Raw genomic sequence first — 25,688 nt, forward strand, 5'->3', positions numbered from 1 at the left:
AGTGCGATGTGCCGCCCCCGTCCCGCTTTTGAATCGATTAAGGTGGTGCCGCGTTGCGCGTACCGTAAGAAAATTTCGATTCCGATCATTTTCACGAGGCAATTTGAAAAACGAGATTTCAGAGGATTGTTGATGTCGGATATAAATTTTATGCAGTTTATTTACTAACGAATGTGACAGCTTGCCGTAATATTTGAATTGTAAATGTTGCACATTTACTTTTCTAACAATTATTATTATCAATACAGTTGAATATAAATAATACATTGTTTCCGATTCTAAATATACATATTATCTCGATGATATTACAAAAACGCTGATTTTTAAATTTTATTTTCACTTATACAGAAGTATGTGAAACGGACTATTATTCGCATGCGTAATAGTTGATAAAACGTTGAGTGTGAAGGAGTACCCAAGTTCATATAGAACACGGAAGTGTAACCCGTCAGGAATTAGGTCTGACTTATTAAGGGGGGAAGTGACAAACGCCGGATGTAGATAGATGTATTGCACGGAGAAAGAGAGAGATGGAAAATAAAGGGTGAAGAGAGAAAAGAGAGCTACCGCTCGATCATTTTCCGGCGAAATTGACGAACCGCGTAGCAGTTCCGAGCTTAGAGTTAATTTGACCACTGGTTAGGTGTGTCTAACCGGGACGGCAGACATAACTAGGCATTAATATTGCGCGCTTGTGTATTTCATGTGTATGTACACGCGAAGGCGGAATCTCCAGCACGTCCGCGGCTTAGATACGATACTGCACGGACGAGAGGGAACGATGAAACGACAATTACGTTGAAATAGTGCTTCCGCTCAGGAGAAGCGCCAATGCCCTCGCCCGGAGATTCTCTCGCACATCCAGCCGTGCACCTCATATTACTTTGAACTGAATGCGTGAGCAAATTGCGTATCTCTCGGACGGTATCTCGAAATCGCTTATTTCATTTTTCAGAATCAGTAACAAAGTTTAGTAATCGTAATTTTGCTCAGAGCTGAATTTAGAAGAATTTATATGTATATGTTATATGTATATAACATGTACATATAAATTCTTTGTCTACATATATGTATAATTATAATTTTACCATTGGAATTGTCAAATTAAGTTTAAAAATCCATAACCGATAATCGGAAAGCGCGCCAATTAAACAGAAAAGAAAACAGAGTAGCATAAGTTAAAGGTAAAATAAAAATATCAGTTATGTTCTATAAATGAACAACCGTCTTCTCTGCGTTATCCGACGAAATATATCAGTCGAGAATATTGTTATTCGCTTCACTTATTATTAAAATCTAATTTCACCGTCCTTTTCACGGATAACGCTCTAAGACAATTCGCCCACGTCGGAATTGTGTATATACTTAACGTTTCACGACGCTATTCAACATTCATAACGGCATTAATAACTCGAGTGGAGTCGGAACGACGCAACACGCGCGCGTCTTTCTCTCTCGCCCTCTCTTCCGTTCTCCTGAAAATATTTTAGCTGCGAATCCCACCCGACTGCAAAACGTCGTTCATTATTTTGCTCTCCCCCGATCTCCGCGAAATTCCGCACCCGGATAGAAGAAGCTTATATCGCGCCATCCGGGATAAGTTTCAGGGAAGCCGTAAAGTACACGTTCTCGTGTATAAAGTCTCATCCGCGAATAGATCTGCAACAAATCGAACGGAGTTCGCGGGCGCCATAAATCTTACTCTCGGCGAGATACAGTCGGGAACGGGGAGAAAAAGGCATGTGTTTAGTCGAAACATGATAGATATGCAAGCACAATCTGTATTCCATAAACAGGCGATAACGATTATCTTTTTGATTAGATAACACAACCGTTGACATAATAATCACTTGTATGGGAATTTTTCAAAATTAAATCTCTAAAGTTTTAAAGAATATATGTAGTTTGTATAAAAAAAAAAAAAAAAAAACAATTACAGGCAGGAAATTAATTAACTCTTGGAATTTTCTCAAATATTACTCGATTTGAGAATCTCTACCTACTGTCATTTCCATTTAAGTTTATGAGCTGTTGCACAATGACACTTTTATTTTGTTGCATTACTTGTTTGTGTACGTGAACAACCACGTTTGCGTCTATGTCGACACCTAACGATCGACACACCATATTGACCAGTCTGAAGATAATATTTTCCCGACACATTTATTTTCAACTATACAGCGGAAGGCAAATTCAAATTGCGCTCCATTTGCGCTCGTGTTCCTTTCTTCGCTATCTTTCTTACATCATCGAACGCAGTCGATGAAAAATCATTCCGCATCAATGTTACGCGATGGGGTAATGATCCACGATGTTTGTCATGGTTCGTAAATGGCGGGAACAAACCACATCGAATTTGCGACTGCGCCAATGGCGCTTTAACGCGACGTTATCATCATCATGAGAGAATGGACCACAGCCTTCGGAACGTCTTTTCCATTTCTTTCTCTTTCGGATCGTTGTCTCGGCGCCGCGCGTCTCATTTCTACAGGCGTGTCGCACTCAAAATAATGACGCGCCACAGCGAGACACGGCTCGCTGCCCTTCGACCCTTTCCCCAGTCGCCCGTCCAACCCGAAAGTCGTTACGTCTACGTATGTGGAAATGTTTCAACCCCCGCCGCTATCTGCAATATCCTTCTAAGATTTTTCTTCATTACGCCGTGCGACCTAGCGCGCGCGCTCTCTCTCTCTTTCTCTTACTCTTTTTCCTTTACTCTTTCCCTCAGCTAAGATGAAATTGAGTCCCGCCTCTGTGGAGCGAAAAGACACGGCACAAGGACAAAAAGTCGGAGAGAGGGTGTGTTGGGGTGGATGAGAACGAAACGACGGGCAGACGACGTCGCAGTTGTGGGTCGGCTAAAAATATCAAATGGTACGCTTTATTTTCCACTTTTCTTCGTTCCTGCTCGCCGAGGGTAACGCTTGAATGACAACGTTGCCGATTTCGTCAACGCGGGCGATTGTGTTCTAGCGGAAGAGATGTTTACAGGCGTTTCTCTCGCGGTGCTGAATTTGAAGGCCTTGCATTTGCAAGCTACATACATAAGTCTCGGCGTCGTAAACTCTGAATTTTTGCCAAAGAAATTCTGATTTAAAGAACTGTTTTGTTAAATTATACAAAATATATAATTGTGTTTCCAAATTCACGTTCTGACTCTTAAAATTCGGAATAACAAAAAATGATTAAACTGCATGTTCGCGTGCGGTTTTACATAAAAAAGTAGATACACATACATACATTAACAGTCATTTTATATTAGAAAATCACATGTACATATATTCGTAAAAACATTCAGCTAAATGGAGAATTATCGGGAAACTGTTGCATGGATTGTATTCGTCAGATGTTTTTCCGTCTTTAAAAATAAACGGAATAATCACAAATTGTAATATAATGTTTGAAAAAGAATAACTGCGAGAGAGTGAACGCGCGCAGAATACGAGCTTACTGTGTAGAAGCTTACATGTATATCTGATTATCTGAAATTAAATTGTGTACCGTTTAATCTATCCGTCCGTATTTATACAACCAAATTACGCGAGAGGTACGCGATCGAATATTCCGCGGGATAATTATATAATTTCTGCATAGAAAATTAACCTAGAGGATTAAATAATGATATATTTTGTTACAGGAATTGATCATCCTATTCATGCGAACCAGTGTAAATAATTTAATAATAACTCGTAACTTTTTGAATTTATCCAAGTCTTAAAAATTGTTTTTTTTTTTTTCTTTGACCGTGTGCTTAGCTCACGTTTTACGCATAACTTCGACATGCTTTTGAAAATATTCACTGTAAGACTTACGATTTTCTGTCTGCTCGTTTCTATCTACGTTCGAATCCACAACAGACAAATAAAACCAAAAGACAATCCACTTTAATGAAACGTTACAAAAGATGTACGAAAGTTTATCGCCTGAGCGTAGAAAACTTCAGCGATCTGGACTACTAGAAACCGTACGAGGAACAGAGAGACAACAAGAGAAAATAAGGTAAAAAGAAAAGAGAAACGAAGGAGGGGTAGGTAGAGGGACGGTAAAGCTGAGAGGACATTTTTGCATTATCGTCACGTGCGCAAGGTCTTATTACCGGCACACGTGGTGTAATATTCTTCCCCTCATCTTCGCGTCGGTTCGCGGCTTTCTTCTTCGGCCCCAGCGCGATTTCACGTCGTCTCACACTGTTAGGGATGCGACAGACGGTTCATCGTCACCGACAGGGGTAGCGAGAAAGGAAAAAAGCAAGGAGAGAAGGTGCGAAGGAAACGGGGGCAGAGCAAAGATGATCGAATGTTGGCGAAGTTCGCGAAAAGTCATGAGGATGATACATCCATTCTCACTCTACTTTGATACCGCATCCTTTCAATTCCTCGCCCGTACAAGTTTCGCTCGCGTGCGAGAAGTTCCCGCGGCGAAGGTCGGAAGCTGCGTAATCGCGCAGCTGGCATCGTCGTCGTTGTCATCGTCGTCGTCGTCGTCGTCGTGCTTCTCTTCTTCTTTCCACGTGCTTCACATTGCTTGTGCCGCCAGACGGATATCGTTCATCCGTGTCTCGCAATAATGCCTCTGTGCGCGCGCATACACCCACACACAAAGGGATCTCTTCCAGGCTTCGTCTTCTTCCTCCTCGATCCGACCGATCATTTCTCGCGCCGTACCACCGAATCGCCGCCGTGTGTCGCAAGCGACAGTCGTGGAACGTGCCTCGACTTGAAAGCTTGGAACGGTCGTTACCATCTGATGGGATCCATAAAGGCCGAGAACCATTTTTAAAGGATATACCGCTAATACGCATACTGTATATCGCACCTCTTACGCGATAACCATCGCAGCGAGCAAGTATTCGAGAAAGCTCGTTTCGCGTAAGAGAATCATATATATGCACTCATACATACACACGCGCGCGCGTGAGACAGTAATATACTTCATTGGATTATTTTTTTTTTTTTTAATCGCCTTATAACTTTCTCTGCGAAAAAATGTCGAACGAATTTCGCATCGATAAAAATTACGACTTTACGTATTTATTATTCTACCGACGTAGAATGTATATTTTAATGTATATTATAATTTATTAATTTTTGTATAAAACTCAACTTTTTATATTACGTTTTGGATTGCAAGAGAAGAGAAATATGCATCTTTCACATACCTTACATCCGAGAACAAATCTCCGCCTTTGGTATCGCCTTTTATATCAGAGTTTCTAGTCTTTATATACATACGTTCTGGCGGCTACATAGATATATATGTGCATATGGATATATTCGTATATGCATGTATATATAATATACATATATATATCTTCTCGACTATATATACAGAAAGATGGTGTTCAGAGCTTTTGCTTCTCGATGCAGAAGCGTTTCCGCCGGCTCGCGTCCACTGCATTATTCAATTCTGATCGCTCGCAATAAAGAAGTGGAATAAGGGACGCACAATCGCTTCAGTACGCAGGCACACGGATAGCGCCAGACACGTACAATATTTTTCTCACCGAGAACTTTTTTACGTGGCTGTAGTATCGATGCGTGCGTATTGGTGGCGACATAACCGCGCGCGAGTACCGCTCTGGAGATTTTTCTCGAATGTAACGCGTACATCTACATACGATAGGAGTTAGAATCGATAACTCATGTTGAATTTTAATCTTAATAATAATAATAAAAATCTGGTTACTTCTCGCAATTTACTTTAATAATAAAGTATCAATGTGTAATTTAAATAATTTAAAATCATATACAATTTTATTTATTTTGTTTTCTATCTTTATTTCAATTTATCTTTGCGCGATTTGCGCGCGGAGGTAATTGCATCAAGTGAAGATTGCACACCGATCAAGTTTCACTCGAGAAGAAGCTCGAAATTAAACTTGATTGCGACAAACTCGTTAAGAAATGTAAAACTCGTTCTTTGTACTACACGAGACAGGATCTCACTGCTTTTCTTTTAGTGCCGAAGAACAGAAAACGCATTGTAAACACGATATCTAGAGATTTTTCTATGACGCTTTTACTCAAAGCAATTAATTTTAAACAGTTATATATAAATTGAAAAAAAATCGTCTCGCAGTTTTTTATTGAGAACACATTTGAAATATTTGATACAGAGAGATTTCCGAAGAAATTTGCGAACTATCGATACTGAGAAATTCGAAGATAAAAAGGGAAGTTTGATTTCAGGTAAAAAACGGCGAAAGCGAAACAAGAGCTGACATTTCTTATCGGAGCATAGACCCCGAAATAGCTCGAGAAAGATTGGATTTTCGCTTCGAAAACGTCGCGTTGCGAGAGGGCGAGAGAGATTCTTCTCACGTTTCGCACGATTTTATCTCGCCGAAGCGCAAGAGAGTGATGCTCGGGTTTGCTGTCTCGGTCGTAGTTCCGGGTAAAAGTCGCTCGGGAAGTGATTTCGAAGCTAATGCATCACCATACAGAGATAACGCTAGAAAAACATGGACTGCTTCCTCCCTCGAACAATTCGGCGTGCCGTCGACAATATTCGCGACGATGAACAGCACCGGGAAATTTTTATTGCGAAATTATGCCGCACAGCGCACGATGAATCGGACGTCCGCGATAAAATAGGTTGTACATATGTACGCGTTACGGGAACTGCCCACTGCCGCAGGGAAGTCGACGGCGCAGTCTCAACTATAGAAGAAAAGTACATGAGTCACGAAACGACAAGAGAACGCTATAAAATAGTAATAGTACTTAGTAGGTTTGTTTTACTTGCATACACAAAAAGTGTAAAGTGTACATCTTAAACTTTTAATACATTACACTTTTTAGGAGTGGGGGAAACATCGTAAAGTGTACGCTTTTCAAGAAGAACGCCAGAGTGTAACGAAAGTGTACTACAGCCATTTGTGCATGGTGTTTGTTTGGAGTTTTTTTCATTATCTATTGTACATTTGATGGGTGGACCATTAAGATCTATTTCTGTTAAGTGTATTTTAAAAGTTAGCCCACCTATAATTAAGAACATATAATTAATAATTAATAACAATAATAATTTAATACGTATAATAATACTATAAACCACATAAAACACATATGAAAACTACAAATGTATACATACTGTCAGTTTGACATGTAATGTAGCCTTCTTCATCTATGAAAGATGATATTTTACATATACATAATAAAATATATGTTAAAATAATTAATATGACATTCTTTAAATATAATATAAATTATAAATTCTTTAAATATAGTATTCAATATTTGTAAATTATATGTTAAATTAGTATTAAAAATTATTTTTTTTTGTGTAGTACGTTTTCTTTGCAATGGAAAAACGAATCATAAAAACAGCAACTGTCTACCAAAATGCAAGTAACGAAATTTATAATGGGTGCGTTCAGACAACTCAACAGTTGCACAACGGTTGAGAGATAATCACTTATAATTGGATCATACTTTTGAAACCGTAGCAGGTTTTGAAAAATAGTCCTATCATAAGTGATGATCTCTCAACCGTTGTGTTTTCTGAACGTAACCAATTACTACACAAAAAAAATAATTTTGAATACTAATTTAACATATAATTTAATACTATATTTAAAGAATTTATAATTTATATTATATTTAAAGAATGTCATATTAATGAATTTAACATATATTTTAACATATATTTTATTATATATATGTAAACTTAAATACAATACAACCTATTACCTCACTTCATTGGTATTGGTATTGGTGCATATTGGCTCAGTGGACCTTTTTATTAGGTTAGTCCATACGCCATTCTAGAAGTCTTTATTGAAAGTTGATAAGTCAAGAAGACCTCAGATATCTGGGATCTGTATTAATTGATTATTATGAGTTATGTTTGTCACAAGGAGGGGCAGTATACTACTATCACACGATACACGGCTTTCTTTCACAGTGGGCGTGCCCATCTGTGAAAAAGTGTAACGTTACACTAGTTTTACACTACCTCTCAAGGAGGTGTAAAACAATGTAAATTGCGTCAATAAAGTGTAATACACTTTCAAGAAAAACAGCGTGTAATGACGTAAATCAACGTCACTTCCGGCAAAAAGAACGCTAAAGTGTACACTTTACACTAAAGTGTATACAAGAAAAACAGACCTAGTGTTTCGTTTTCGTTCTGAACTCTTTCCGCTGGAACGTCTCGGCTCAGGTTTCTGAGTGAAGAAGTCGTGTCGAAGTGTCTTTCGCGGTTCTCCAAAGAATTGAAAGTTTTTGCCCATCGAGAGAATTTTACCAACGACCGGAATAGATATCTAGTAATTTGGATTTTTGTCGGCGACAAAACGACCCGACGAGAAGAGAAAAAGCGAAGCGCGTTATCGGACCTCTCTTCTTATCGAGATATCGCCACGACTCCAATTTCTACATGGCGCGGAACAAACGCGCGCCATTCTTCTCCCTCACGCGTGTACGCGCGCGCGCGCAGCTGGTGTCCTTTTAACACGATGCCGGATGGCAATAAACCACGAAACTGGTAGGTATACAGCCGGTGAGAAGAAGAAGAGACACGGGATTTACGCGGGATTGTATTACGAGCGGTATGTGTAGTTTTCCCCCAGTTGCCCGGTGTGTCGCGTTTTATAATGTTACGAATGACATTAGCTCCCCGTGTATATTCTTTACGCTGCAGCTCAAAGCCGCGCTCTCATATGTGACCACAATAACATAAAACCGTGTTAAAACCACAAGCAGTGTTACTCTCATCAATTGTTTGTATAGCTTTAGAAAATCGATGACCGTTATCATCTGTGATAATAGAAATAGTTTTGATTTGTAACGCGTGTTGGATCGCAACTTGTTTAAATTTAAGAACTGCGAAACTCTGAATACAGAGTCTTGCTTTAATATAATATTATATACGTGTATATATATTATATATATATATATATACACACACACACACACACACACACACACACACACATGTATATACGCACATACGCGAGCGAACGTATAGAGACGTACAACCGTATCAGTTTCACCGCGCACGGGAAACATTCACGGAGATTTCATTTCATGATATTACTCAGGCTTACGGTCTAGCTCTATGCAAAATATGAGAAAATCCTCAAAACTGATATTGCGACATAAATTTTACTCGGAGTAATCTGATAACTTCTCGCGGAAACATTACTTGGCGGGGTGTGAACTTGCTGCTAGTTGCATGTGTACATGATGTAGAAAAATATACACAGGAACTCTATATTTCGTCGGAAGATTTGAAAAAATGCAAACTTGTAAAAAGGAAAGTATAACTTTTGCATTTAAGTTTGCCACATTTTCTATCCCATTTATATTGCCGACGTATTTATCTGTTTCTTCGTATATAATTTTAAAACTCGTCAGAAATAAAGTTAATGTACGCACAATGAATATTCATGATCCTTGCGACATATATATGTATATATACGAGTTATACTTTCTAGAAAGAAAATAACTTGTGTGTCATTTATGGAAACGTTTCATTTCTCACAACGTAAAATTAATATCCGGATAGACGGTGCGCGCACGCAAACGGGAAGTTTAGCTAAAGATAACGGGCAGATAAAGTTCCGCACGAAGCGTGTATAGTTTACGAGACGCTTCGCAGTCTTAAAATTGCAACATCGCGGAATCTTTGCAGCGCAGACGTGCGGCTTTCTGAATATTCGATGGTATCACATTTATTATCACGTGTGTCGGGAAATGTACACAAGACCTGCACCACTACCAGCGCATCAAACGCGAGACGGTGCTTTCTCCCTCGGCGCGGTAATCGGGCGATTAAAATTATAATCTGAGTGTAATCACGTTGTTCTATTATCATACGATGAGAGAGAGAGAGAGAGAGAGAGTATGTCTAGCTTCGCCGTGCGAGTCTAATTAATATTAAAAGGCCGAAATTAATAATTAGAAGCGTCGTTTTAACGGTGAAAAGGCTGGCTGTCGGAAGATACGCAAATATGCGCCGACATGTTCTTACGGAAACAATGAGAAAGAAGAAAGAGAGAGAGAGAGAGAGAGCAGACTTTATTATCCGCTGGACATGTCAGCAACGATTGTAATTTTTCACCTCGGAAGTGGGATTCAATTTCAACTGCACTGCGTCGTGTTACCTGCGTTGCTCTGTCATCTTATCTTTTCTTTGAAGATGTATTCGACCAGTGCGCGGACCGGGGATATCAGATTTTTATGAGGATTCTTTCTACACGTACCACCTGCGGAGCTACGTTCTTTGATGCGACGATTGTCGCGTCTTGAGACGAGTAGTTCACCTTTGCGAGCGCGATCTTCCCTTGAAAAAAGATCGTGGATAAGCGCCGCTTGTCACGAACGATCGAATATCAGCGACTCCCAAGATTTTTTCATGACCCCAACCTTTACGAAAGAGCCTATTATATTTTTTAGTGATCGAAGACTATTTGAGAGTAACGTTAGTTACGGAACGAGTATACTAGATGTTAGATAGTTTCAAGAGTTTCTCGTACAAAGAAAGTTTCGTAAAGAAGAGAATACAAAGAGACATTAAAGAGATCTTATAGCGAACATATCTGTTATCGGAAGAAAATTGTCCAAGTGAACACAATCACATATAAAATATGTTGTTCTTTTTTTTACAATCTGATAACGCAAATATATAAGCACGGTATAAATAGTTTTGTTGTGTTTTATTATTATAAAAATTAATAAATTTCACGAAATTTTGAACCAGTGTTAGAACTAGTATTTAAGCGCGCGTGCATGTGTGTAGCTATGCACGTGTTCTCTACTTCCCTCGAGGGCCATCGCCTTTCGCCCTTTAAACTCTTATACGAAGGACTTACGACACGGGGCTAGTACAATGGTGTAGAAATTCTATACACAGCACCCATCGCTGCCAATCGTTCCTGTGATAGAACATGCGTTACATCATAATTGGATCACACGCTCGATCCTAGCCTCAGCTCGCGCAGCTGAAACAGTCCAATCTTCCACTCAGACGACACTCAACTCAATATGTGGCAGCAACGCCGCTCGCAATTACCTCTTTAACTGCCAATATATCAGACAGCCATCCAATTGGTTTAATCGGTCGAGGTGTCTTGTACACGTACAACTTGCATTCACTCACCATCACTCACCACCACTATCGTTGGATGAAGAAGCTACCTGCTTAAAGAGACAGTCGTTTCGTGACTGAACTACGACTGAACTTAAATCAGGGATATCTTAACTTTGCAGCGCCGCCGCCACGAAAACTGCGCAATTCGCCGAAGTTACTGGTAATAAACTTCGGCGTTTCTCGACCCACTTTTCTATTGATTAAAGGAGAGTGTGTATGTGTACATATATCTATACATATATATATATATATATATATATATGTGTGTGTGTGTGTGTGTGTGTGTGTCTATACACATTTCGAAATTTTTTTCTAAAACTCGAGCTGTGACAAATTTCTCGCTTTAGCTTTGCATTTCTGAATCAAGCAAGTTTAGCTGAGAAAAATCGCAGATCGTTAAAATCAACACTTCAAAATGTACATTCTGGTAATTGTGCAAAAAAAAAAATAATTCTAATAATATTTAAAAAACATATTGAATTATATATACTGCTTTATAAACGATTACAATAATATCGTAGAAACGTCAATTATTTGTGTTTTATATTTATATTTTTATTTGTTATTACAAAACGAGCGTTCTATATCTTATTTTCTCCGTTGTTAATTACCGAAGAAAGAGCCATGTGTCGTGACCGACGTGCTATTGGACGCATCGACCGGTAACTTAATCCATCGTATCGATTAGGAAATATAACCCAATTCCATCTAACCGATTTACTCGCACAAATGGATTAACCCGGCTTTGGAGAGGGACCGCGGCGTGAACGCGTCGAATTGCTTCTTACTACGTTCTTCCGTAGTGTATCTTCCCGTTACTATCTCTCTCTCTCTCTTCTTTTTCCTAGTTTATCTCATTTTCAGCCACTCCCCTCGCTTCATTTGTCTGTTACGTGCAATCAAGAATCCGGGTGACGGCACGCGTATACATACACATCTATCCGGAGCGGAGGTTCTTACAGCAGAGCCAGAAAGTTAGATATATTTATTTCCCAGGGAAAACCTCGCCGAGTTTTACTTCGAAAAGTTAGACGAAATACGAAAGTAAAGGCAAATTCTCGTGAATTAATTGTGAGAGTTGATGCAAAAAAAAGAGGAAGTATTGAACCAGCTTTGTCGATTACTCCATAACATGGAGGATATGTTACGTCAATATATGCGCAATTTTATGTTAATCTTCAATTCTCGGAAAATTTATTTCTATGTTGTGTATGACATTGAAAATCTACTTAAAGTCTTAAATATAAAGCAAAAAAGTATTTAAGATATTATTGGTGAAACTTCTTTTTTTATGTGCAGAACTATTTATGCTCTCGAGATAGAAAGAAGTAGATAAAAAGTTTAAAGACACGTACAATATGTACACATACACCTACATCTTGGTGCTGTGTATCTTCATTGAATCGAATTTTGCGACATTGATTGAATGATTCGTCAAATATCTCTCACTGGATGATTCCAGAGACCATACATAAGACTATTTCTCTGGCTGATATCCAGCTGTGAAAATATCCCCATTATTTTGCCATTAGGTTTTTTCTTGTCGCGATTTCTGTCGGACTCGAAGAGTGCCGATATACTTTTAGTAAATTAATTTTACGCCGCGCGCGAAATCCGCTCCCAAGTTAATGATCCCAAGGAAAAAGTAATATTTATTGCCGCGAGATTCCTTCTCTCTCTTTCTCGCGTATTTCCTTTTTCCTGCGTTGCCGCATAAGAAGAACACGGGACTTTTGCCAGAGATATTTTTTCAACGTCGCGTCTGATTGCTTCCTGCCTCGGGAAATATGAGCGGATGTTTATAGGAAATGCTAGAGCAACCATGATTATTTATGATATTTGTCGGACCGGATTTATTAAGCAACTTATAAATTGCGCGAAAGCACGACGCGTTTCAAAGATTCTTTCTAAATAACAAGAGGCGCTCACATCTTCGAACAATCCGCGAGATATTTGTCTCTCAGACTTAGATCCGGAATATTGTTTATGTTTATGTATAAAACGGCTGTAAAGTCTTTTAGTAATGATGAAAAATTACAAACAACAAAACACTCTTGATTAATATTTTTATATTTACTGCTGAGAACAATCATTTGTCTGAGAGACAATAGAGTTATTCGTGCGGAATTTAATCGTGAGTCGCACGTACTGTATATTTTTCTAAATCCGTATAATCATCAAAAATTTACACGTATTCTGTAGACAGCGTATAGTTTAAATATCTAATGTTTTACAACATTTATTTTTATTTGGCTACTTTCAATTGGCGCTTATCCATTTTGATGGAAAAATGAAGATAAAAAACAATATCGTTAATAATGAAAAGGAAGTTTTTGGCGCGCGAGTTCGGAACAAGCAGTTTGAACTTTGTCACTATCTCTCGCGTGAACGGCATTTTTCGGAAGCTGAAGCTCGCGAATATCTCTCGTGCATCAGCGCAATACACACGCGATATACAGACGCGACGCACGCCATGTCGAGCTTAATGGCAGCACCTGCATCTTTTATAAGGCCAGCGTTATCTGCATCCCCGAACGTACATCGTCGATGCACCGAGGTCTATGTACCTCAACGATGGCCACGTCTCCGCTGGCACACGTGCGCCGAACAGGCACTGGTCGTCGATTTATCGTCAGTACGATATAGCCCTCGAAGCGACATCAGATCACAAGCGCAATCGCTCGGGGTACAGTCAACCCTCCCATTTATTATCCAACACTCCGATACGCTAACGATGAGTATCGGTATAAATTTAACTAATAATCAGTATTAAACGAGACACGTGAAAGATATTGATCGACGTTGCACTTAATCATTCCATTTGCGGTTATTAATGCGTCAAGTGTGAATTATCTAGAAATACTCAAATAATTTTATGTAGGTAAATGTATGTAAATATATATTTACATACATATGTATATATTTATCTTTCCGGACGTGTGTTATGTGCGTTATCAATGATAGAATTTTCATATGTGCTCTTTAGACAGTATTCTACAAACGATTATTACCGTTTGTTTCAGGCTTCCGCCACCGCAACAGCAAGTGACAGTGGGTTCTCTGGGCGGCGGTTTAAGTGGTGCCGGGAATGGCGGTACCGCCACGGTAGGCGCGCAGAGCCAGGCCATGGTGATGCCGGGTTTTCCGCTTCGCGCCGCAGCGGTGCCGCACTACTCCCCGTATTCGCCGTCGCGCTTTCATATCGATAAACGTTGTCAGCACAGATGCTCCTGGAAATGTTTCTCGATCGCGATGATTCTCCTGGCTGTAGCGCTAACGGCTATGTTAGCGTACTTCGCTGGTAAGTTTACCATAATTATATCACTACAAAATCGTTTGATATAAAGTTGACAACTCAGAGAAAGAGAGAGATAAAATTTTGATGATTGTGCTAATTAATCTTGAATAAGCATCAAACCATCTGCAAATTGTTTCGAGTTATAATTAAATTTATTCTTGTGATATATACGACAGCAAGGGGCTGTTTAATGTCATCATTTCGTAAATAGTATTTAGCCGCGCTGTAAATGTAAATGAGCTGTTTTTATTAATCCCAGAGCGTACGTCCGACTGGTGTAACACACCATCGGATAGTTCACGCAATTCTATTGCTGGCTGACCCGAAATTCACGGTACAATAATTCATTATTAACTTGCAAATCTCGTTACGACTAACCCCAACCCACCTAATGCTAAAATCCATCGGAACGCCGACATTACTGCGCCACGCTAATCCCTATACGCAGAAGGGTATTATACATATGACTGACACCATAACATTCCGTATGAAGGCATGACGAATTTCACGTAATCATGTAAATTATAATTAAATGAAACTCACGAATATATCGGTATGCAATAATTTATATTTCCACCTTATTTTTTAAAGAAAGAAACAGCGAATTGTTTATAAAACAATGTTATCGATTATTTGAATTTTCTAGATTTATTACGATCGTATCTACTTTCTTCTTCTTCTCGGTGCCTCTTTCTCTTCCGCCGCTTCTCCGTGTGTTTTGATATTTCGCGAGCAATTCAAGAGTCCGAACGATCAAAGTCCGCTTCATGACTTTATCATCCGAAGTCGCAGGAACTGAAGAGATTTACTGCGAGAAAAGAGAAACACGCATAGAGTCGGGCATTGTGTGTCCCGCGAATCTATATACAACATTCTCCTTCTACTTTCTTCTTCAGGAAGGAACTGTTTTCTCCCGACGTTCATATTCTTCTTTCTTCGCTCGTTCCGCATGTCGGGAGAAGGCGGAAGGAGATTGCAAAGTCGGCTCTCGGCCTCGAGAGGAGACCGTTCACCAGCTGTTATTTCTGCATTCCAGTAAATCGAGTCTGGAATCCAATCTGCCTGTTTGCTACTGCATCCACTATCCTGGATCTCGCACGTTATATCCTCCCTTCCACGCTTCGCATCCCTATACCTCTTACGGTCGTTGCAGGTCAGACCGTCGTACACGCACACTTGATAATGACAAAATTCTGCTTAAATTCCTGCTCTCTTTTACTTCATCTCCCTCTCGTTTTGGAACGCACACGAATTGCTTCTCGATAATTTGACACGTGCGTGTCTGTGGCTCTCGCATAATCAAAATCGTCTCGTAACAAACCATTTCATCTGGATTTATTTACAAAACGATAAGCGACAATTGATAGCGATCGCTCTCGAGCGATATAATCGGAGCGATTGATTAAAAATTACAATTTGATTGATTCCTTTGTTTCACGTGACGAAGAAATGTCATAAATTATGCCATTCAGTAGTTTAACTCGTCAATAATAGCGACATTGTAAGCACAACTCGATAATGCTGTCGTGTCTGAAATCACGCTTCGGCGAATCGGAACGAAAGGGTAGACGGATCGATTGTAAACATTTCATTATAACGTGTACGAGCGGAAGTGATGTGTGTATGTGTGTGTGAAACGGATCGACGGGGATGGATAATCCTACGATAATCCGGGAATCATTCTCGGGAATGAATCGTTCTATACATCGATCCGGAAGTATATAATTGAAAAAGTTGTTCGCGCGCGCCACCACTAAACGTGCCCGCTGTCCTTTGCGTCTTCCCATTTCTCTTTGCACAAGCAAACAGACGGACATGACGGATTTTCCAACCACTCCCAATTTTCGTGTTACGAAGGCCATTTTGAATTTTCTGCGCCAGTTTATAACGCTCCCAAATTTGACAGTCTTAATAGCTTGGCGATGAAATAATATCGCGCGAACGGAAAGAAAGGAAACCAGGAGGGGGGGAGGGGTAGAGGAGGAGGCGAGAGGTAAAGTCATTAAATATATCGACGCTGGAGAGTACACACATCGGCGAATCGCGATTTGTCAACTCATCCGCGCGGTAATAACACGTGAATTCAATTATGTGTTATCGGTGTTTTGTTGCGTTGATAAGCCAAGAGGTCGTTAGAAGGGATTGCGGGATTCCCGCCTCTTTTTAAAAACTCTCGTTAAACCGCGTAATTAATTCGTGGTGCTCGCGGCGCGCACGAGACAGATAATTAATTAAACCGCAATATCCTGCCACGGATAAGGGTTTTATTGCCGAATTTATCATGATGTTTAAATTCAACGAACTTGCACACTTATCGCGCAGACACAACATTAATATAAATTGCGCGAGACTCTTGGGACGTGTCATTAGTCATTCGGCATAACGAGTGTGAAATTTATATACATCGGCGCTATTTTGCTCGTAAAAAAAAAAAAAAATAATATAAATAAACCGCGGAGAGATACTGAAACGTTATTCTGTTTGTTGCTCCAAAAAATTTTGGATCTGCGATAAGGCAGTTATCCAAAGATATATAATGCTATAACGTACAAGTGCAGTTGAAACCGTAAGATGGTAAGATCTCGAATTTTATTGCGCGGATACGTTGCATTAAAAGTTACTCAAGCAAAAAGATTGGGAAATCTCGGTTGTCATGGGAAATCTAGTCTGCCATCGTAATTCGAAAGCGATTGTTCGAATTTATGAACCCCATTAGGCTGCGCTCACGGACATTCAAGCTAAAGCCGTTCTTGATTCCTGACGTCATAAAAGCGTCGCATGGCGATGCTATTTTGTGCAGAGAATACCGGCCGTACATTATAAACATAACATTTATCTCTACGCGGAATTGTATGTAAGGCCTCTATGGAGATTTCTTTCTTTTTTCTCCATCTTATCTTTTAAAGCCGTCAAATAATAGTCGACTGGCGTTACCATTGATCGAAAGAATCTCTGAGAAAATAGACACGTCACGTGTAATATGTTGAACAAAGAAACGTATAAATAAGTTTAATTATCCGTGTGTAATTTAACTATTTCTTAATATTATATTACAGTAAAATACACAAATTTAAAAAAATTTATAAATACTATGCATGTGTGATAATGTTAAATTCTCGACTAATAATGCAACAACACAATAATAGTATGACATATGTAATAATTAATGATAAATGTTTATATATTTTTTTTGTTATATAATAAATGTTACGTAAATTATAGAAAGACTATAGATTGTAATATCACGGTCACAAAGATAAGATTTTTATCTTAACGTGGATGTTCTGTTTACCTTTCAGCAGTGAGTTCTATGCGCCAGGTAGACAGTACTAACTGCATTCTGGTTCAAGATATCAAGACTGTCACTCATGAAAACGCACACATTCACGACTCGATATCCACGCAGATACCCACAGAAGGTAAATATCGAGCGGTATTAATTTGCATCTACTCTGCATGATGTAAATACTCTCGCGTACAGCGTCATACGGTAATTGCTTTTGGGAAGCGCGACTGGATGAACATTTCATCGATATAATGCCTTTAGTAAGGACTATATCGTCGCGCATCCAAATGTCATTTGCCGTAAAGATGTTACACGATGCGATCCGCATCAATTCGGAAGGATAATTGAATAATTGAGTTATTTGCGCTTGTTATGAAGAGACGCAGAAAACTTGACGGATTTGGAGCGGAGCGCGCGATAAAGAAAGAAAAACTGCCGAGTAATATTGACAATTAAAAAACATGTAATTTTGTGACTTGGTTTTACATGTGTACATTTTTAAACATATGTACGAAGTCATATAATTTATATTTGTTTTTCAAATAATACACGTATATCTGCAATTCCTTTCAAGTGTTTGCCGGTTTTGCCTACAAGATAATTTAGCACGCGCGATGTAAAGATAGAAAAATTTTCTTGTAATTTTTTTTCGACCTAATTTATATCTCTAAGTTATTAGACAATTTATACATTTGCTCAGAATCACTGCCAACAAGCACAGCGGAGCATTCGAGCGCCGCCGATAGCGCCGGTGATCAGCAAAGCGACCCGCAGATTCAGCAATCGGCGCAACAATGGCCGGCCGTTCTCGAGTTGCAGGCCTACAACGTCGCGCATTCCGCTGTCATTCAACCGTACCACTTTTGGAACACCGAGTTTCGTAACAAGCAACCGGCATTCATTAGGCTGAACCTGACCCTGCCGTGGGGCGCAAACTTTGCCGTGTACGGCAGGCGGAACGTCGCGCCCAGCGTCACGCAGTACGACTTCGTGGAGTTCGTTAAGGGCGGCAGGGTGGTGCACAGACTAAAGAGAGACGTCACGGCGGAGGCTGTGAGTTTTATGAAGTCCAGCAATTTACAGGACGTTTATACGGGAAATATGGCGCAGCCGGCCACCTATCAACACGTGCTCGTCAAGAGAGACATCGTGGAACCGCTGATGGTCAACGTCAGTCTGTTGCAATATTTCGACACCGGTGACTGGTTTTTGTCCGTATATAACGACGAGCTGCAGCCTTACAAGGTTACATTGGTCGTGACGGAAGCCGAGGGAGTTTCCACAACGTGTCCAAACGATTGTTCCGGTCGTGGATCGTGCTACATTGGCAAATGCGACTGTATAGACGGATATCAGGTGCGCTTTCTTGGTTTCTCATCAATCCTCGTAAACATATTGTCTAATATATCAAGTGGAAACCTGTAGAATGCGATATCTCGTTGTGATTTCAGGGTGCTGATTGCAGCAAAAGCGTGTGCCCGGTTTTGTGTTCCTCTCACGGACAATACGGCGGCGGTATGTGTCATTGCGAGGAGGGCTGGAAAGGCGCCGAATGTGACATACCGTTAGGTGATTGCCAAGTTCCTGATTGCAATCAGCACGGTCAGTGCGTGAGAGGATCGTGCGTCTGTAATCCGGGTTGGAAGGGCATTTTCTGCGACGAACGTAAGTCAACGACACTTGTAGCAAAGAAAAATCGATCGATCTGACAAAACGCACTTTAACATGTTGACTATATTCGTATATGAATTAACTCGAATTGATTTTTTTGGAGAGGAAAACCTAAAATTTTATTATGAGTTTTTGAAGAAAAACAAAATATAATTTAGTTAACATATTAAAATAACATGTTGATACAAAAACAGCGTTGCAAACGAAGTTATCTAATTGTAAAGTCAACATGTTAAAATTACGTTTTGGATTATGTAATAAAAAACTTCAACAACACCTCGTATTTGTTCTGAATTTGGAGGAATAATAACGATAACAGATTTTATCTCTCATCGAAAAATTGTTTGAAAAATATTGGGAATTGCGATTTGCGATGTCGCGGAACGCGCGCGTCATGGCGCGTCTTTCAGCTTTAAAAACAACTTAGCGGAAGTTGCCGGCGCGGGAACATTTACCTCGAACATCTATTTCTACCCCGGAGCGTTATTTCCTCATGTTTGTCACGGTACCATTAATTTTCCCATAATTCAAGCGTCCCCGGCTTTCTATCCGAGGAGATTCAAGATATTAGTAATGCAGAGCCCCCGTCGGTGGAGAGAACACAGCCGGGCTATGTACAATCTATAATTAATGCACGCGGAGTTCTCCAAATTTACATATGGGTCAAGCCGTGCCAATTCGGCGCGACAATTAGTTTCATATTGTTTCGCGGGAATTTGAATAATACACAACGCACCAAACGTGTGTGCACTGTGTGCGCGCCGCCGCCGCATTCGATAACGTTATAATTTCACACTCGGGAAACTTCCGGGGGCCCGAATGACGTACGATATAAATGACGAGATTATTCGCCGGGAACGAGACGCTTCGTCTCTGACATTCTCACGGTCCTCGTTAGAGATACGTTCGCCCGTCGCTTTTTCCTAAACGCAGACGAAAACGATATTAGTTCCACGTCACTGGAATATGTCAGCTCCAATCGTAGGAACGATAAATTCGAGGAACGGAATAAATTTGCATCAGTCGCGACACGATGGCAAATGAGAACTAACTGGCTAAATCCGTAAAGAATCATTCGAACTCTCCGCGAATCGAGATACTGAGATTTTCATCGTTTACTTTTAAGATTTATGATGTGTAAGTTTTAAAACAATATTTGATTTTTGCTTATTGCGAACAGTTTTGCATAAATCACGTATATCGCGTACAAATTGATATTATAGTGTGTTGTATCTTAATATCGTCACTTTCTCTTCTCGTGACAACGCAAACGAGCGCGTGTATATTCCGGGTTTGCTTCTAATGAAAACGAACAAATCTATGATCCCATTTGATGAACGTCGTGCATACATAATGCAAGAAGAATCCACCAGGAATTTCTCTCATCTCTCGCATATATATATATATATATATATATATATATATACATATAACACGGAGCATGAGCGCGCCGTCGCGCGCCGAGGACGCTCCGGAATTAAGTTTCATAATTTCCCCGGGGCAGGAGTGAGATCCGCGGGAGTAATGCAATTGTTCCGATGCTATAATTTAAAAAGTTGGTCCATTCGTCCACGCCATGGACGCAATCAGCAGCGGGCAGGCGTGACGGGCGGATGAATGAAGAGCTTGATAACTGAAGGGATGCCCTCGGTAAAACCGGGCGATTGTCTCGAATCGACCAATTTGCTTTTTTTCTCAACTTTCAGCCGACTGTCCCGATCCGAACTGTAGCGGTCATGGCGCCTGTGTCTCTGGCAAATGCTATTGCAAGGCCGGCTGGCAAGGCGAGAGGTGTAATCAGGTCGACCAGCAGGTGTACCAGTGTCTGCCAGGCTGTTCCGATCACGGCACGTACGACCTCGAATCCGCGGCCTGTGTTTGCGAGGAGCACTGGACCGGGGTCGATTGCTCGCAACCAAGCTGCGGTCTGGACTGCGGGCTTCATGGATCCTGCGAGCAGGGTCGCTGCAAGTCAGTATATATATATATATATATATATATATATCATATCTTATATATTGGCTTATTCTTTTATGGATCCTTCATGGATAGTGCGACCGAGATTACGGAATTGGGTTAGCCGACGCTCTTTCGACAGCGGGCGATTGAGATCAAGAGAAAGTGACATCCATTTCCACTCTCGATTGTTTTTCTCAGACTGAAGGGATTCCTCGTAATTTTTCTCTTTCTTTTTTTCTCTCTTTTTTCTTCGTCGTCGCGTGATATTCCCACTTCGTGTACGAGATCATTATTTTATATTAGTCTACGAGAAAGATTTGCAAAATCGTTCAAACATGGCAATTATTTACCGCACAGTATTTTATATAGCATAATGTGCAAACTTTTAGCAATTTTTTTAAGCGAATAGATAACGTTGAACTGAGAACAGAAAAATCATAAAGTTTTAAATAACTAATGCATGAGGAAAGCATGTCGCGAACATTTATAGTAATTTATACTAAAGTGGAAAGAGAGAGAGGGAGAGAGAGAGAGAGAGAGAGAGAGAGAGAGAGAGAGAGAAACGTTTTGTCGAGACGGTGAAATATTGTGGGATACGGGCGAAGAATGGCCTAAAAATGAGTAAATTGCTCGCAGGATCACGGGCACAAAAGTTGAAGCTAAAAAGGTGAAAAATTGCGAGAAAAAGGCGCCTCTGTCTTATGAGGCGCCAACTTATCACAACTCGAAGGACCGTCCTCTCGTCCCTTTCCTACTTTCCTTTGTCAGAATCAAGGACGCGGGAGAGGATCTCCTTTCTCATATTCTAAAGCTGACGCTCATCCACCCCCTCTCGTGACATCTCCGAGAGTTGGCGTAAAAGAGGCTCTAAGTGCAAAAAGTTTCGCACGGAACAACTTCAAAACTCGGTTCAAACTCGCATTTTTTATTGCGGCCAGTATAAACGGCGAGAAATGATATTACATTCGGCGATATTCTCATTTAACAAATCTCGTTAAAAACGTATTTACGTGTAATTTTTTTTAAAAGAAAGATCCGGCCCGTCATTAATATAACGAAATCAAATCGTTGTCGCAGCGTTTTCTTTTTATCTTGATTGTCATAAAAACGAGCACACGATAAATGTTTATAAACGTAATGTGAAATATGAGATAATTTATTTGCAGATGTCACGACGATTGGACCGGAACGAAATGCGATCAAAAACCGTGCGATCCGCGTTGTGCCGAGCATGGTCAGTGCAAGAACGGAACCTGCGTGTGCAGTCAAGGATGGAACGGAAGACATTGCACATTACGTACGTTAAGTAACAGTGCTTTACTTTGCTCTATTATACACACACAATATATACATGTTATATACATATATACAATATATATATATATATATATATATATATATATATATATTAAACGCACAATGTTATATTATCCAAAAATAATTGAGATTATCGACTACAGTTGTTAGATCTAGTGTGTTTTCTTTTTTAAATAGCCGGATGTGAAAATGGATGCAGTCGCCACGGTCTCTGCGCATTACAGGACGGCGAATACAGCTGCGAATGCTCGACCGGATGGGCTGGTAGAGATTGCAGCATACGACTCGAATTAGAATGTAATGATTACGTTGACAATGACGAAGGTGAGCTTTTAATTTAAAAAAACACCGAGATCTATTGAATTTTAAAAGAAAAAAAATAAATTTTGAGGGAATAATAAAAATAATATATAGTGATATTGCGATTTAACGCACACGCGCACATAAGAAAAAAGCAGTGGCAACAAACTAGAAAGAAAATTACAATATCAACGTGAACAAAATTATACAACTTGAAGTTTTTCTTCTATTTAATTCTTTTAATCAAGCTCTCAATATTTAAGTATAAACATTTAGAAAACAGGACTTGGTCGGAAAAAAATAAAATTCACTTAAACAGCAAGATGTGCTCGAATGAATATCTAACAGATTGCTTTTCTCAGATGGCATGTTGGACTGTTCTGATAGCGAGTGCTGCTCGCACGACGCTTGTTCAGAGCACATCATGTGCCTCGCTAGTAATAATCCCGTGGACGTTCTTCTCCGAAAACAACCGCCCAGCGTTACGGCGTCCTTCTATCAGCGAGTCAAGTTCCTCGTTGAGGAGAACAGCGTACAGAGTTACGCTCACATGGATGAGTACACGGAAAGGTAAGATCGATCATTTCCACTCAGACGGATTAAAATTCGAAATTAGAATTTGCCTAGTTCCTTACTTTCATAATATAAGTGAGATTAACGTTCGAACGACCGGGAACCGGCCGTTTTTTTTTTCGTTTTTTGAAATTTTTCAGATTATATATTTTTTGCAAAGTTTTTGAAAAAATTTAATCTTGACATCAAATTATATTGTTTGAGGAACATGCGTTAAACGGCGATGACTCGGTCGATCGCGAACGTTGTACACACATATAACATTTAATGAAAATAAAATAGCATAGCTGCGTGTCATAGTTTAACCTTTTTACGACTTTCATGCGCATTACTTTTCTCATTTTTCTCGTTAGTCTGAATCACGCGTATCATCGTGTTTGTTTGAACACTTTCATTCCTTTTGTGACAAAACGATAGACCGCGAATTTGTCTACAAAATGTGCAGTGAATTTCCTAAAAAGCATTATTTTAATGTCAAAAGTATAATTTACAGGCCTGACGGATTTTTAATATACGAAAATATACTTGTCGCGTTACGCTGCACAATGGTTATTGAGAGTTATGAACATAACGTAACTCGCGCGTTTTAATATGTGGTAAAAGTTTACGATGGGGCATATATTAGTTTCTTTGTAATTATTTAATTCTTCTTTTGTGTGATCTTTGAACGTATGCAGAATGAGCAATAATTTCACGTAGAGAAGGATGTTACTCGTTACGTTAATTAAAATATATGTTTTTCAGTTTTTATTAAAAAATATATTGTTTCTAAAATAAATTTCACATATTTTTATCAGATATGTACGTTTATTTATGTATATATATAATAAACACATGAATAACACAAACTAATATTAAATTTGTCACTGTTTGAAACAAAAATTAATTAATAATTGGCTAAAACAAAATTAAAAACTAATATATTCGACAATTATTATAATTTTATTTGATATCGTTATTTTGTATGACCACAAAAGAAGCACAGTAGACATTGCAATAATTATTTTGTTCATTAAACATATTACGGTGTCGAAATATTGGTTCACGCATCACACGTTTGTAAATATTTTTTTTCGTTACAGTGAAGATAGTGTAATTAAATTATTTATTAAAGTGATGTTTCTTCCCCCATCGTGAGCAACCATTGAACGCTTTGAAAATTCGATTGAATCGTCATAAATCCACATCCGTAACAGGTGAAATAACAAGAGAGCCCCCGGTGGGTGACAACCCTACTACCCCTCTAACTATCCTTTTCCTAGTGTTTCACCCTTTTTCCTCCTCCGAACATGCCAATTATCGATAATCATTTCAAACTTATTGTTAAAAAGATTTTCTACTATCTAAAATCACGTCTTATATAGTATTTGTATGTATGTATGTATATATATATATAAATATATATATATATATGTTACAAAAATATATATTCCAATTGTAATTTTAAAATGTAATTATTAACGAATATTTCTTTCTGATCATAAGAAATGTGTATATTATACATTTATCTTAATCTTTACGTATGTGATAGTTTGAAAATATAAAATTATTTAGTAATTTTTTTTAGCAATTTTAATATATCTTTGTTAATTAGATAGAATTTACATAAAGTAATATATACATAGTAATATATATATAGTAAATAGTATACATAGTTTCTTCAATAAATCGTCTTTATCCACAATGCAATAGTTAACAACATTTTATATTACAATATCTAAAAAAAAACATGTATAAAAAATATATCAAATGTAATTTAATTAAATATAAAAGTTTATTTTTTCTGACACACATACACATTACGCGCATGCGCGTATGTATGTACATATATATGTACATTTTTCTTGTTTGATTGGAGAAGCGATTATCGATATGTGTATGCGGCTCAACTGGAAGAGACCGCGTAGGCACTTCGGAGGAATCGTGTATTTTGTCTAGTGTTTCTCCTCTGTGTGTATAACCCTTTACCATCACCAGATTTACCAATCACCCCACAGCCGAAGACCGAAAAAAAGGCTCTGTTCTGCCTACGGACTGAAACGACGAAAGTCTGCATAACGAAAATATGCTTAGAGACTTTGCTTTTGTATTATCTTATTGGTTCATTTCAAACACGCGTTAAATGTATTTTAGGCACTGTTCGTTATCGTTATAAAGTATAACAGTTATATTCAGCCTGCGCGCAATATTTAT

The 25,688-nt window shown here is 39.1% G+C and overlaps 1 protein-coding gene across 6 annotated transcripts in view; it reads left to right on the top strand.

Annotated features, from left to right (window-relative positions):
• The window catches only part of LOC109852830 (teneurin-a), a 249,222-nt gene that overhangs the window by 206,876 nt on the left and 16,658 nt on the right, over nt 1-25,688 (top strand). For 3 of the 6 annotated variants that reach the window (XM_020424349.1, XM_020424350.1, XM_020424351.1), the window contains 8 exons: nt 14,115-14,392; nt 17,689-17,808; nt 18,376-19,031; nt 19,127-19,340; nt 21,053-21,317; nt 22,472-22,602; nt 22,800-22,946; nt 23,285-23,492. In XM_020424349.1, coding sequence (XP_020279938.1) covers nt 14,115-14,392; nt 17,689-17,808; nt 18,376-19,031; nt 19,127-19,340; nt 21,053-21,317; nt 22,472-22,602; nt 22,800-22,946; nt 23,285-23,492 — 2,019 coding nt within the window. Of the gene's footprint in view, nt 1-14,114; nt 14,393-17,688; nt 17,809-18,375; nt 19,032-19,126; nt 19,341-21,052; nt 21,318-22,471; nt 22,603-22,799; nt 22,947-23,284; nt 23,493-25,688 lie in introns of those variants that run through there. The other 3 variants (XM_020424353.1, XM_020424354.1, XM_020424355.1) reach the window with 2 other exon arrangements.

This window comes from Pseudomyrmex gracilis, unplaced genomic scaffold, assembly GCF_002006095.1.
Source record: "Pseudomyrmex gracilis isolate BER0280 unplaced genomic scaffold, ASM200609v1 scaffold_36, whole genome shotgun sequence".
NCBI classification, from domain to species: Eukaryota; Metazoa; Arthropoda; class Insecta; order Hymenoptera; family Formicidae; genus Pseudomyrmex; species Pseudomyrmex gracilis.